Source organism: Mytilus trossulus, chromosome 11, assembly GCF_036588685.1.
Source record: "Mytilus trossulus isolate FHL-02 chromosome 11, PNRI_Mtr1.1.1.hap1, whole genome shotgun sequence".
In the NCBI taxonomy this organism is placed as follows: Eukaryota; Metazoa; Mollusca; class Bivalvia; order Mytilida; family Mytilidae; genus Mytilus; species Mytilus trossulus.
In genome coordinates, this window is record NC_086383.1 from 36,226,189 (window position 1) to 36,241,833 (window position 15,645).

Here is a 15,645-nt window from a genome sequence, read left to right on the forward strand (position 1 = left end):
AATGAGTTATGTGTATAAAAAATTTGGTATGATTGCAATTGAAACTTTCAACTTTTCAAAAGAGACCAAATGATACAGAAATAAACCTATAATTCAACTTACGGCCTACAACAATGAGCAAAGGTCATATCGCATAGTCAGGTTTCAAAGGCCCCGAAAAGACAAACTTTATGTAAATCAAATTCAAACGATTAAACAAAACATGAGAGAAAAACAAATATGTAAAACACAGCAACTACATTACAGGCACCTGACTTGGGGCAGGCATATACATCCAGAATGTGACTGGGTTAAACATGTAAGCGGGATCCTAATCCTCCCCTAACCTAGGTCAGTGGCGTAACAGTATTTCAAAAGAACAAACTATAAAATGAGTTAAAAAAAGGTTTAATCTATCAGATGGACACAAATAGCAAAACATCTATCAAAAACACACTGGACGTGGCCGGGTACTTGTACAATCCAACAACAACAAAAAAACACGAAGGATAGATCTGAGAGTAGTCGTAGTTAGTTCAACGGCAATAACAAGGAATTAAATAAATCTTGCATCTACATGTAATGCTGTTTTTAGTGTGATACATTTTAGTGTAGAAGAGGGGCGAATGATATCATCAATCAAAAATAAACTGACAACGCCATGGCTAAAAATGGACAAATAATAGTACACATAACACAACATATAAAACTAAAAAGACTAAGCAACAAGAACCCCACTAAAAACTGGGGTCGATCTCATGTGTCCTGGAAGGGTAAGTAGACCCTGCTCCACATGGGGCACCCGTCGTGTTACTTATGGTATTACAAACCAGGTGAATAGTCTAATTCGGTAGGTCATATTCATGGAAGGGAAGGGGATTGTAGCTACGACGTAAGGAACATATATGATATTATAAATCATGATAGGAAATACAAGCACGAGAATATCGTATCAATTAAAATTATAAGGACATCTTACCGTGAAATATTTGTGTTTCATAAATTGGTAATAGCTGAACCTTAACATTCGTATCGGAAATGAAAATGCGGATATTTTTGTTGAATTTAAGTAGACTAGATACTACATTTTAAAAGATGAAAATTTCGACTCGAAAATAAAAGCTAATAATGAGATAGTTTGTGTTCCAAAAATATTAACTGCGGTCCTTCATAAAAAAAAACCATTAGTATCAGTCGTTTCACTGATCGTCATTCAATATCGTATTTTGAATTATTTCCATGGATGAACACTTTTTCAAGAAAGTGTCTATAGAAATATCCAAAAGGCAATACGTTATATCCGTACAAATTCCGATGAATAATAGAAAATAACTCCTTTTCTAAAAAAAATATCGGGGAGTTTTACCAAAGATTAACATCGCATGTGTATTTCAAGTTCATTATCTACATTCAAGAAGAAACCTGATTTTGCATAATCATTGAAATTGAAATTATAAAACTTTATAACATCCAAAGATAAGGCACTTAAGATACCAAAAATATCAAGTCACATACAAAGTAAAATAAAAACAAACAAACAAATGAGAAATTTGAAAATAGAAAGTCCAAAGTAAAATGACAAAATCAAAAGCTAAAACACATCTAACGAATTGATAAGTTATAAACACTTTACATATTTTCAACAATATCATTTGAATATCATAACCATAGATATAGGAAGATGTGGGGTGAGTGCCAATGAGACAACTCTCCATCCAAATAACAATTTATAAAAGTAAACCTTTATAGGTCAATGTACGGCCTTCAACACGGAGCTTTGGCTCACACCGAACAAAAAAGCTATAAAGGGCCCCCAAATTACTAGTGTAAAACAATTCAAACGGAAAAACCAACGGTCTAATCTATATAAAAAATACGGGATACGGAAATAAGCTAATTCTTTTTAGAATAAAACATATCCTTATTTATTAATAGAAATGGTGATATGTGTCTTCTAATAGATACATATCTTACTTTATCATTTGTATTCCAGTCGACAAGCTTATTTTTTGATATAATTAAGATTAGACACAATTATGTAATGATATATATGTTAGCGGCAATAAGTGAAATTAGGCATTAAGCTTAAATCATAGGCAATCAGCTACGCCTAGGCAGTAAGACTATTGCCTAAATGATGTTAGGCATTAGTCTTAAATCCTAGGATTTAAGCTTAAATCCTGAAAAATGTGTGCAGGCATTAAGCTTAATGCATAAAATATAAATGCGAGTAAATCAAAGACTTTTATTCATTTAAATAAAAATATTTTGTTAAATAATAACATTATGAGAACTGGGGCCGGTTTATCGAAACTGTCCTCAGATCTGTCCTATAAGATAATTCTTAGGACAAAATTTATGGTAAATTAAGGACATGTCTCATCATGCACATCGAAGCTATCTGATGATCATCTTAGATAGTATGTCCTAATTGCTGTCTTAAGTATTGGTGTAAAAGAAAATAGCAAATGTAAAAAAATGAAATATTGTATCAAATTTAACCAATAACTTTAATTTGTAAAAAAACGATTAGAAAATAATTATTAGTTTTAAATATAAGGACGATAAATAATTTTGATATTATAATTGTACATTTAAACTCTTTGAAACAAAACATAAGTAAAAAAAATATAACAACTGAGTTTTATATAAGAATTGAACAAACTAATTATAAATAGTTCAACAACTTAAATATGTAATCATGCATCTTTCATATTAACTCTGAGTACTTTAAATATTTTATTTTATTACTGCAATATAGGTTTGAATATGAGCAAAGGACAAAAATCGAATTTTACCGATGCAAAACCACAGGGCCCAGTTTCATCCTAAATATAAAAAAAGATCATGTGGTATGATTGCTAATAAACGACTGTCCACAAGAGACCAGAAATAAAATCACTAATAACTTACAATATTTATATTAAAACGCATCAAATAATAATTTAGAAATATAAACACATGATAGAAATTTGTGTTAAAATAATTTTGTTATCACAAGTTGTGGAACTGTCAACCAAGAAAATTTACTTATCCATTAAAAAGAAATGGAATTGTGAACTGAAAATTTACTTATCTAATAAAAAAATTGGAAAATGTTATGAGCAAAAAATCATATCTTAATTTTGTCTACTTTTGACCAGTTCAAACCAGCTCGACTAGTGAATTGTACAAATTTTCAATTAAATATTATAATTATTCTATCTCCCCCCTTTTTAATTGGATACCATCACTTTTTTTAAATCTTCGTAATATTTTGTAAAACCATGAAAAAGTACAAAGTAATTATGTTTTTAACTATCAAAATTACTAAATAAACTTACTTTTGAAGATTTGTCAAATGAATGTATATTAAAACATGAAATATTAGAAATATGATTAAGAAACGACTTTATATCAAGAATAAATCACCAAAAATGCATAAATTCCAGAGTTTACTTATTGCCTAAAATTATATTTGGCAATAGGATGAATAATCATCATCAGATTTCAGGATTTAAGCTTAATGCCTGAAAATTTCAAGCAATAACTTAATGCCTGGTCGTTAGATTATTGCCTAGGATTTAAGCTTAATGCCTAATTTCACTAACATATATACAAAATGTAGTAATTAACATAGTTACTGTAAATCAGGGTTATTGTGTTTTACTCAAACTCATGGTTTAAAAAGTACTTACGTCGTGTGTTGTTAGTAAGCTTATATGAACACAAGCTGTATTGATGTAATGTCCAGTTATTAAGTTTTGACTCTCAGAGGATCGCCATCTGGTATGAACATCAGAATAATTACACACTTTTATAGTCCTTGTTAGAATGGAAAAACCCGATGCCAAACAATGCTTGTTATCTAAACGAGGTTTAAGTCCAACTGGGTATCAAAATAAACAATATAGTGGCTTATCACATACTTTTGCATTATTTTTTGAGCGGGAGTAAATGTAAGATAGGATATTTTTTAGTAACTTTGCATGAATGAGACAAATCTTACAACTATTAAACAATAAATAAAATCAATTGAATTTAAAAAGATATTTGTTTGTCAAATATCAATATAGATGCATGTATATTTTTGTATTATGACTTGTGTAATCTACACCTTCAAACAACTTGCCTTTAAAAATAAAGGTACCAAAACTCTTGTAGCTTTATTTTGATATATACTCATATTTTTTCAATATTCAAATTAAATACTATATTTGACTTTAACGAAAGAAATATGTTTTGCTGAAAAATTATTTACCCAGGGTTTTTAATATAAATATAGACAAAAGAATTAAACCGCTGTTCAAAAGTAATAAATAGATTAAAAGAAATCAAATTCGGGTTAAAACCTGAAATCGAGAAGAAGACATCAATTATATACAAGAAAACATCGGAACAACTGGCCTCATAAAACGTTCAAGTCGAGTACAATGTTTGTACTCAGACTCAAGAATCAACCAATCAAATAACTAGATTTTGTGTTTCGAGCACTAATTTCGTACTCCGAGCACTGGGTAAAGTTTTATGACCGAGAACCCAGAAATATTGAACTACAACAAACATAAAAGCTTACTTACATAATAATAGTAAATTCGTGTTTTCATAATCCTAGCTAAAATATGTAATTATAAGTATTGAATGCTTCTTTTTGTAACTTCATAGGGTTGTAAAAACGTTGACCGTGCGCACATTTTTAGAATGAAGCGCTTCCGCGCTTCATACAAAATGTACTTCGGTCAACGCTTTTACACCCCAATAAAGTTACAAAAAGAAGCATTCAATTCTTAAATGCTGATAGTTCTCTGATAGTTCTCTTGTAATTTCTATATAATTTTCGTTAGTTTCTTTTGTTACATTTTCTAAGACTGGACTCAGACTTCTTCTGAACTGAGTTTTACTGTGCATTTTGCTGTTTATGTGTTTATTCTTTCTTGACTAGAAGTATATGGTAGGTTTAGATCTTCACAAAACATGTTTAATCCTTGCGTATTTTTATAACTGTCCCAAGTCAGGAGCCTGTAGCCTTTGTTAGTCTTGTGTGTTCTTTCCAATTCGTAAACATGTTTCAGTGTTTAGTGTGGAGTCCATTTCGTCGAAATAATCAAATTTACAACACTGTGTTGTGGCCAGCTGCAGCCCACTACCGGGTGCGGGATTTTTTTCTCTGCGTTGAAGAGCCGTAACGGGCGTTTATGCACGTTGGTTGTTTTCTGCTTTTTGTTTCGGCTGTTTTTTATTCCACACATTTCCCTTTTTCGTCCTCTCTTCTACATACAGACCAAAAAGAAAGAGATATGTGTTCAAGATTTCTTTGACAAAATGTTGATGTGAAACTTCAAAAGACATTTATTTTGTCAAATGATGTCTGGATAAACAAGAGAAATTTTATTTTATTGAAAAAAGAAATTTTCCAAATGGTGATCTAGTCAAAGAAAGGGTAGATGATACAGAGATTCCAATAAAAAGGTAAGTCGAAATAAGGCAAATTTTGTTCTTGATATTATGTAGTCGAATTTTTATTCAATGCACTATTCAATCTTTGATTATTGCATCACAAACATTTGAATCTGACCAATTTATCTATTTCGTCTTGTTATCATTTTGTGTGCATAGAATCTTACATGAAATCTACTAGTAGGCCATTTATCTATCTAGCATGTACGTCTTAAATTTAGAACGCAAATATTAGATCTTCATATTTGTGTTAGCAAATTTTATTCGTCCCTCAGCGGGACTTGTGTCCTTGCTTCTGTTAGATCATAGCAACACCCCTACTTGGTCGAGCACGGCACTTGGATTATGTATATATTACTTTGTCATTCCTATTTATCCACGTGTTGAACAAAGGTAAATATCTGCATCACTTGTGAACAATTCGGTACAATTTCAATGTGCTCTAAACAATTTTGCACTGTCCGTTTTGAGTGTCATTGAGAGAAATATATAATGAGACAATATCTGAAAAAGTCTAATTTTAATGTCCCACACTTTACCAGCAATTATTTTTTTATTCAGGCATCTTTTTGGAAAATTTTAAGTTACAGTATTAACTAGAGTATATACTAGAGTATATAATGCACCAACTGCAACCAATTAAACATTCTTTTTAATATTTCTTCTAATAAAATATTATAATTTAAATGGTCAACCCCCGAAAAATCATGTTGTTCCCTGTTATTTTCTGAAAATTAAATCATTCAAAGAATATCTAAATTAAGTAAACAGCCTTCCGATTTTCACAAATCTGATAGATTATAAAAAAAAACTTCTCCATCACTGGTATGGTTTTGTTATAACTAAAGCATGTAAGAAAATTTTGTATTTTTAAGGGTGTTTTAAATGTTGTCCCCAGGGGTAATTTCCCTCCTGTCACCGCTTGGTTTTTTCCACCTGTGGACATGTTTGAAAGACCAAAAATTTATTTGTGAGGAGCATCATTTTTTAAATGTATGACTCCATATGTTTAGGTGAATAGCAACCGGTTTAAAAAATATGAACTCCCCAAAGATCAGAATTTGGAGAAAAATAATTTTGTTGTTCTCTCCTGTTACAGCCTTTTTGTTTACCTTCTGAGAACATTTCATTGTAAGCACTATACAAGTGCATGTGGTTTTATAGTATCTTATCAAATGGAAATGTAGATGGAAGTAAACTTATACACAATTCCAGTAAATGGACAAAAAGTACTGCGTAATTCCTTTCTGTTACGTTCTGTCATGTGACCTGATTGAAATTAACAGCATAACCATAATCAGTAACAGGAAGGATGTTAAGGACAATTTCACTGATGAATCAAAAAGTTAATCTACTGTATGCCAAGTATTTCATTTAATATAAGTTATCATCACCATATTAAATAATGTTCAAAATAATATACAGTATATTGAATGAAAAAAATAGGTATTTTGTTTTTGATGACAGCAGAGATCATTGTGCAATTTTAGTATAGTAGACAGTAACAGAAAGGAATTTATTTTAGAATTTTTCATTACCTAGGCAGATTTTTCATCTTGCAAATACAGTTTCAAAGGATAAATGACATTGTTTGCTGTTATCTTCCAATTGTGATTAATCTGAAATGATGTATTTTTCTTTAACTATAAAATAAATCATTTATTGGAGAAAAGAATCCTTTCTGTTACAAACTATGTCCTGTTACCGTTGTCCAGTTACTCAAGATACTTAATTTCATGTTACCGACATACCTGACTATATTTTAGGATATTTATAAAACCTTTTGTATTGCAAATGCTAAAATCAATAATTGGCATTTGGTAAACTATTGCAGGATATACTAGTAAACCAAAAATAGTGTCTTAAACTTATTCCTTATTCCCATTAGAAACTTAGAAAAATTGATTCACTTTGGTAACACGAAAGAACTGTTATTAAAATACCGGATCTAAAGATTTTTTTTTTTTTTCTTATTGCCAACAATGAGACTTTTTCAGATATTGTCTCATATATAGTTACTCTCCTTTTTCCGCAAGTGAATATGCTTATTTATTCAACATCCCATGAGCATATTCATGAAAACCCACTAAAGGTATATCAAAATTGAATAGATATATGTATTCCATATTGATATAACTTTATGGTGTTTTTTTTCAATATGAATGGGAATTGAATAAATAAGAATATTCACATGCGGAACAATAATATTCACCGCGCAAAACTTCGAGTGCTTCTACGTGTACATCATTTTGGTAAAAAAAAACGTTTAATGTACAATTGGTTTTGGTAAATATATTTCTCTCGGAGTACGGAATAAAACAATTACTGAATTTTATTTTATTTCGGTAAAAACGTGGTTTAACTGGTTTTGAAAAAAATATATCACTTCGGTCATTGGCCTTTGAGAATATCAATTATTTCTTTTTTTCAATAGTCAATAAAACCACATATTTACCTTACCAAAAAGCAGTAATTGTATTGATATTTCTTTCTTGGCCTAAATAAACACAAATGGCACAATACTTAAAACATTATCTTATCTGCACTAAGCAAATAGCAATGCATGAGAACAATGTATGTGAATTTAGCAGCCAGTTCGTTGTTCGATATTCGATATCCAACCGGCTGCTATCTTATTTGCACTAAGCAAATAGCAATGCATGAGAACAATGTATGTGAATTTAGCAGCCGGTACGTTGTTCGATATTCGATATCCTACCGGCTGCTATCAGTCGGTTGGATATTCAAAATTTTGTTCAATAACCATATAAAAAAAGAAATACTTATTAACATTAAAGCATGATTTCCTACTCTAGAGGACTGACAAGAAACGTAGGAAACCGTTTCTTGACCTCTTCTAACTGCCGTAAATTCTCGAATATAAACCCTTTTCTAACTGGCATATTTGTCTTTATGTAATATAGATTTTTGTCAATAAATGAACTTCAAAGATGTACTTTTATATGTGATATTTCTTCAAACAAAAAGTAAAACCGATCTAGCTAGAAAGATTTTGGAATATAAATATCATTTTTATGGAAAGCCCAAAAAAGAAATATATAGTGAAAATCATTGCCCTGTGCCCTTCGACCTAAAATTTTTACAATTTTTAGCTAAAAGGTGACAATCTAAGCCCTCCGTAGATATCGAAGATGATATTAATCTAGGAAATCCTTTTGATACAACCTTTATATGTACAGAGTCTATGATTTAATTGAATTGTATGGATTTTGAAAGACCAGGGGGTTTAACCCTCATTTAAGCGGTCTCAGGTAGGTTTTCACTATATATTTCTGTGTTTTGGGCTCTCCATATTTATTTCTATTTATAGTTCTATATGTTTCTAGAGTGATCGGTTTTTGATTTTGTTTTAATAAATATGAGATAAATAAATTTTTTGACGTCGTTTTATTAATAAAAACCTATATATCATAAAGACAAATATGCAACTTACTTAAGCATTGGTAAGGGTTTTAAATTCGAGACAAAGATTCGGGTCATAAGACGATTTCCTATTTATCTTTTCGCCCCTTTCAACTATAAAAATCATGCTTTTTATGTTATAAAATATTATATTTTTTAATGATTTTCAAATGAATTTGAATATCCAACCGACTGCTAGCAGGCGGTTTGATATTGAATATCGAATAACGAATAACGAACCGGCTGCTAACTTCACATCCATTTAAAAAGACTGAAAATTACGCAATGCAAATTAAAAATTAAACACTGATAACTGAAAATTACAAACTGAGATGAAGTAACTGAAAAATTCGCACGGAATTTTGTAGTTACCCACCGACATTTGTGTGTACTTTTTTATGCGCTCATACTGAATCTGACACCTAGGGGACACAACTCGTAAATTTTTAATATGGCGTTAAATGTTTAATAAAAACAAATAATTGATTCAACGTATAGAAAAAAAACTGTCCTGACTAAAAGAGCAAGAAAATACCCTTTTACTTTCACAAAATATAACCAAATAGTGAACATTTTTATCAAAATTTAAAAAAAAACCACTTGAACAAACTGTTCAAAGAGAAAAATGCAGTGACATTTAATGCCTATTATATATACTACTGTAACAATAGGAATAGGCCAATGTCATTGAGCTACAAAACTCTTCTGTAGGCGGATACACAGTTAAAATTAAAACACAAAAAAAGAAGTTCTTTGTTAGAGAATAATGTAAGAAAGGCGAGATAAGTAAATTTGAATTGTTTACACCTAATACTGTGGGCTTTAAAAGTTTAATGAATGTGCCTCATATCGGAGTAAATGCATCTATTGTATGTATTTTTACATATATTATCAAATTCAGCGTTGGTGTGTATGTAAACTTTTAAGCTATAGTACGGTACCTAGAAACAGTCGATTCTCGTGGATTTTTTTTTTTGCATAAATACCGCCGATAATCTTAAAAGAAAGACCAGATTTATTCTTAAAACATCAGTTTGCATCTCTGACTCTTGATAATCTCATCAAAAAGAAAGTGGAGTACACATTTTTAGGCCCAGGCGTGTTTGAGTAGGTTGTTCTATCTATACTTATATAACTTCTCTGTAACCTTTGTACTTGCATGGTTTTATGAGAAATCTATCTATAAAAGAAACGTATACAAGAAGCATTCGCCTCAGAATATATTTACATCTATTTATACTTCTACGTGTGTCTTTTTTCTATTTATTTCATCTCCGTGTATCTTTTTAAAATCTAAGTGTGTAATTTTGAATTTTCAGTATGTAATTTAGGGTTGTAAAGTGTTAAATATTAAAAAAAATTATTTTCAAACTCAAGACTTGGAGAAAACGCATGGATTATTATTTCATTTGTAACTGGCTTTTAGATAGTTTTCAGCAACTGCGAGTACGTTTTTTGAGTTTAATCAAGGCAACTAAATTTTAGTTTGTTTTATATTGTACTGTTAAATAACTGTCCCAGGTCAGAGGACGGTAGAGCGCTCATAAACTTGTTTTAAATCACCCATATACCTAATTTGCATGTCGCAAGTCAGCAATCTGTGGTGCAGTGGTTGTCGTTGGTGTGTGTCATATTTGTTTTTCGTAACTTTTCTTTTTTTAGTAGACCGTAAATTTCTGGTTTGAATTGTTTCCCATTTTTCATATCGGTGGCTGAATTTTTGTCTCATGTGCAATCAACCACATCTCCTTATTTAATACATTCTATATTGAACCGAATTGTAAAAGAAAAGGAATATAGAATACAAATACAAATTGTAAACTGTTTTACTCAGTTTGTTTTTACGAACTCAAGTAGTGCTTCTTTTTTTAATCAATCTGAATGTTAAAAGACTTGAAAACAAATTTGAAGCACGACACGTTTCTTAAACAGAAAAGTTGCAAGCATTGATTTTACAATTAAGAATTCCTCTCAATAATTTGTACTGCTTGGTGATAAATATCGATTCCATAATATGAAGATGCCCAATTACTGGGGCAATGTAAGTTAAGTTCTTCTTGACAAATTGCATTTACTGAAAAAGCCCTGGAATCTAGAATTGGCCTTGTATCTTGTATACCGTCGTAGTCATTAAAATTGTCCTCATAATTGCCCTCAGTTCCATAATTTCCAATGTCCAAAATATCAAAATCTGTTGGATTATTTATCATTCCTGCTGTAAATAATCGGAGAGGCGACGATTTTGCAGTCCTTATGCGATGTTTTCCCCATGCCTGTGCCCAGACGCTCAATTTCTCATTTATTTTTGGCAAAAAAACGTGATGCAGCGCATACATCTTGTTGTCATCTGAAATATCAAGAAAACACTCTTCTTCCATGAAATGAAAAAGATCATAATAGTAGCACAATACCCCTTCGAACACGTCTCTCCACAACCTTTCGATTCTCTGATTGTGGCAGCTTTTCCCGGTAATCATACTTCCACGGTTTGGACCGCGCTCTTTAATCATGAAATCAGCTACTAATGAGTTTTCCTGTCCTTTATCTGAGCGCACACGTAAAGGTAACCCGTAATTTACAACAGCAGTTTTGAAAGAATCGAGGACTGTTGTTGCTTTATTATTGTCACGGCAATTAAGAAAAGTCACAAATCTGCTAAAACCATCTATTCCCCCTAACACAATGAAATTCCATCGGATTAGCTTGTGATTACTGTCAATATGCCAGATGTGATTAACACCATCCACGTTGTATATTCGTCTATGCAATCGTCTCTTCTTTCTGTCCTTTATGCCAATTTCATCAATTCGATGTAAGCTCTCTCTTATACGTGATCTTGTCACCTGTTAAAAATTGAATATATAGATAGATCATAGAAAATTAAATAGAAGAAATTATTAATTTCAAATTAAATAATCAATTTGACCGACAGTCTTTTGCATATTTAGAAAAGAAGAAGAGACAGACAGACTATCAGTACATGCACAACGTCCAATGTGCATGTGACAGTAGTTAAACTACAATGTAATTATGTATGCTACATGTAATAACTAAGTATTGCAATAATGAGCATTTATGGTTAAAGTATTCAGATTCCAAAGAGATACCATGCATTGTAGCAACTAAAGTAATATTTTGTCGTGCCGATCTAGTGCATACTTTTATTAAGAGATGAGCCTATCTGACGTGTTCCCTATATCATATGGCGAAGGTCGGTTAGCTGTAACAGCCAAAAATCATAAACGAGACAAATTAAAAAGCACATACAGAGTACACCCCGTTTATTAACGAAGAAAGTCATATTTGATGATGTTAATGAATTATGTTATCAATCGTACTTTTATTAGGGTCAAATGCAATACTTCATCAAATTCTGTAAATGACAAACACTAAGCTAGTACAGTGGTCACAACTAACGTGTTAGTATTAATGAGCTACACATTTAAAATAAAATCATGTGTTGAACTTGATACATAACATAGTCTTGCCTTTATGACTCGTCAGGAAATATAGTCGCAGAAAAAAATCACAGAAAGTTCAAATACAAATATTATTAGGTCGTTTTTTTTTCTTTCTTTGAGAGATGTGTGTCAAAACTATTCCCCATTAATACTTTTAAATAGAGAGCCATCATTAAGGATGTACTTAGGTGAGGTTTTGGAATTTGTGTCAAATGTTCGGACTCCTTGGTGTTTTCCCATACAATACAATGTAAAATTCTTTGCTCCAAAACACCCATTTGTTTTTTCATACAAGACTTAATAGCTCATGAAAGGTCATTTACCAAAATTTTAGAAGATTCTTAATTTTCTTTCTTTTGTTTTGAGACCTTATTTTACCACTGCAAATATAAGGTAAAAGTCAGAGTTAGCCTTTTCCCGCCATAATTTAAATCTCAAATATCTCGAAAAGGAGGTCCATGACCTATCAATATTTTTAGCTTATTTCTATCCTTAATTGATGCTCTACCAGCTTACAGTATCAATTTTAACTTCTTAATTTATTAATTTTCCCCTTACCTCACCTAAGTACATCCTTAAAAGATTTCTATCATTTTTTCAAAAACTACAAGTTTGAAATGGGAATTTTGCAACAGAATAAGTTAGAGAACTTGCATCATTAAAATTTTGTTTTGTCGTGATAAATCCAATCTTCAAATGGGTGCAATTTTTATTAAATATTCGAACAGTTTTGATAATAGTACGAGTTTTCACGAAAACGGTGTTAACTGAATGTATTTAGAGGAGATTTTAGCAGAAGTAATTATATCTCATTTCTGTGATTAAGAGTTACGTCTTGACCGTGAAAAGATTTTGTTCTTGTTAGTTTGTTTTTTCAGCCAAATATTTTCCTTGTGTTGTTTTGTTGTTTCACAAAATATTTTGCCCCATAACAACTCTTTTTATTTTCGTACAAGACTTCAATAGCTTTAAATGTGAATTACTAAGATTTAAGCAGATTCGAGATGTCTTTTCTTTCCATAAGAGACCCCAAAAAATTACCAATGCAAATTTAAGGTTAAAATTTAGATTAGCCCTTTCCAGCCATTTAAATAAAAACCTCAAATATCTCAGAAAGGAGCTCCATAACCTATTAAAATATTTTTTGCGTATACCTATATGATATTGGTAAACAGGTAACTTAAACCTATAAATAGCCGGATCTTCTGTAGTTTTGTAAACACAAACAACGTTAAACGATATTATACTTCATAACGTGTGACCTCACTTGTGTGGTAAAATTTGTTGATTGATATAACGTAAGGCTATTCTGAATGAATTATATATCTGCAAAGCGAGAACACTTTCCATGTTCATCAGCTAAGGGACGGCTAGCCTTTTTTGAAAAGCTATTACTGGTATTGTTCCTTAAATTAAGTAAAGCTCATCCGATTTAAAGTATCAATTTTTATCTTATCAATTCTTATCTTTATATCAATTTTGAACTCTTGATTTTTACGAGATCACTTCAATACTTCCGTAATAAAATTAAGAATACCAAAGTACTCTGATCTTTGTGTGATGATCCTGTTATGGGGTGGGTTACTGTCTGGTTGAAGTTGAATGATAGAAAAAAGTATTTGTACTTCGGGACAGGACAAATCTTTTGTGTATTTTATGAACACAAATTTTAGTCATTCTTACCATTACTGAACGCTGTGGATAGTTAACTTTGCACTGATAGAAAATAGTACAGTTATTTCTAGTATATTTGTGCTCATAGATATACTCGTATAGGTGGCACGGTAATATTTCCTGGCCCATAAGGGATAATGATGGCCTTTTTAGAATTTTTTACCACTTTTTAACACGGCAAAAAATTCTACATTCACAGTTAACTGAAGTACTGTAATTTTACTTTTCAGAAATGAATTAAAATATGTAACATAGCCGTTTGTTTGTTTTGCCTGATTCATCCCTCAGTTTGATAAAATATGTTCAGTTGATACTGTTTTTTTTTGTCCAATCACACTGCTTAGAATCATTAACCTAAGTGTGCCACCTATAGACATGATAGAAAAACGTGATAGATAATTGAAATTACGGGAAAGCAAAGACGTTACAGATATTAGAAAAAAGAGGAGGCAAAACAATTACTCTCCCGCCCAAAAAGAACATTTACCTAGTATATATTAAAAGATTCGACCAAATGTATGACACGAGTCGAAGTCAATTTTGTATCTCCTTTCATTAATTCCGGTACTAGTATGCACAAGTAGAAAGTTACATCTATTGTTTTAAAAGCAATACTTTTTAAAATGGCTGGGAGTTAATTAGTATAGGTAATAAAATGAAATGAAGTGGCAATAAAGTAAGAGAGAATGAATATACCTGTATAGCTGTCTTTTCGACTAAAAGTTCTTTAATCATCTTTTCGCCACAGCGAGGAAATTCCACCACTAGCTCCTGTATCAATAAGTCCAAATCTTCCTCCGAAATGTTTGAAACGTTTATTTTTTTTAAATTACACTGTCTCATTCTTCTATACACTGTACTTTCGGAAGCTGATAGGAGCTTTGCTATTTCACGAACAGTAAACTGGCATTCCAAAAAAAATTGAAGAATATCCTCTGGTATATTAAATTGCCTAATTCCAGGAGCTCGGTACATAGTCGAAGAACCATGATTTAAACACTTCAAACGAAGGTTCATTATTGCAGATCCATCAGTTACACCTAAATTTTGCAACTCATATTTCGATAATTTTCCAACTATATCTGGTGTAATCTTTTCATCATTAAAACGCGATACTAACGTACCAAGGTTTAAATCTTTCAAAATGTCATCCATTTTGCAAACAAGACTAACAGCTTTGAGCGGGGTTTATCGTAACTTCAGAGAAGCGGATCGGAATCAGTTTTGACGTAGACAGTAATCGTTCTAATCTTAATCATGTTCATTGACCATAACAACGATGAAAGCACATCATATAATGTCGTTCTGACACCATATAATGAAGTTAGTCTAACCACATAATATAATGATAAGATCACATCATATAAAAATGAATGCACACAATATAAGGGTAAACGCACATAAAATAAAGACAATTGTACAACATATAATGCTCTTTGTACATACTATAAGGACACAATCATATCATATAAGGATACATGCACGACATATAAGTATAAATGCACATCACATAAGGATGTAAGCACAACATATAAGTATACATGCACATCATATAAGTATATATGCACATCATGTAAGTATATATGCACATTATATAGGTAAATATGCACATCATATAAGTATATTTGTACACCATATAAGTACATATGCACATCATATAGGGATATTTGCA

At 31.2% G+C, this 15,645-nt stretch overlaps 1 protein-coding gene across 1 annotated transcript; it reads right to left on the reverse strand.

Moving 5' to 3' along the window:
- Positions 1 to 10,796: 10,796 nt before the first annotated feature.
- On the reverse strand, positions 10,797 to 15,134 carry LOC134690006 (uncharacterized). Its single transcript, XM_063549976.1, has 2 exons — positions 14,670 to 15,134; positions 10,797 to 11,681 (listed from the first exon to the last, which is right to left on the reverse strand). The coding sequence occupies exons 1-2, from the start codon at positions 15,126 to 15,128 to the stop codon at positions 10,797 to 10,799; spliced, it is 1,344 nt and encodes a 447-aa protein (XP_063406046.1). The 5' UTR covers positions 15,129 to 15,134.
- Positions 15,135 to 15,645: the final 511 nt, after the last annotated feature.

Excerpts from the sequence above, each read along its gene's own strand:
- LOC134690006 (XM_063549976.1), bottom strand. The coding sequence starts at position 15,128 with ATGGATGACATTTTGAAAGATTTAAACCTTGGTACGTTAGTATCGCGT. Across the intron at positions 11,682-14,669 it reads TCGAAAAGACAGCTATACAG|GTGACAAGATCACGTATAAG; the intron begins GTATATTCATTC and ends AATTTTTAACAG.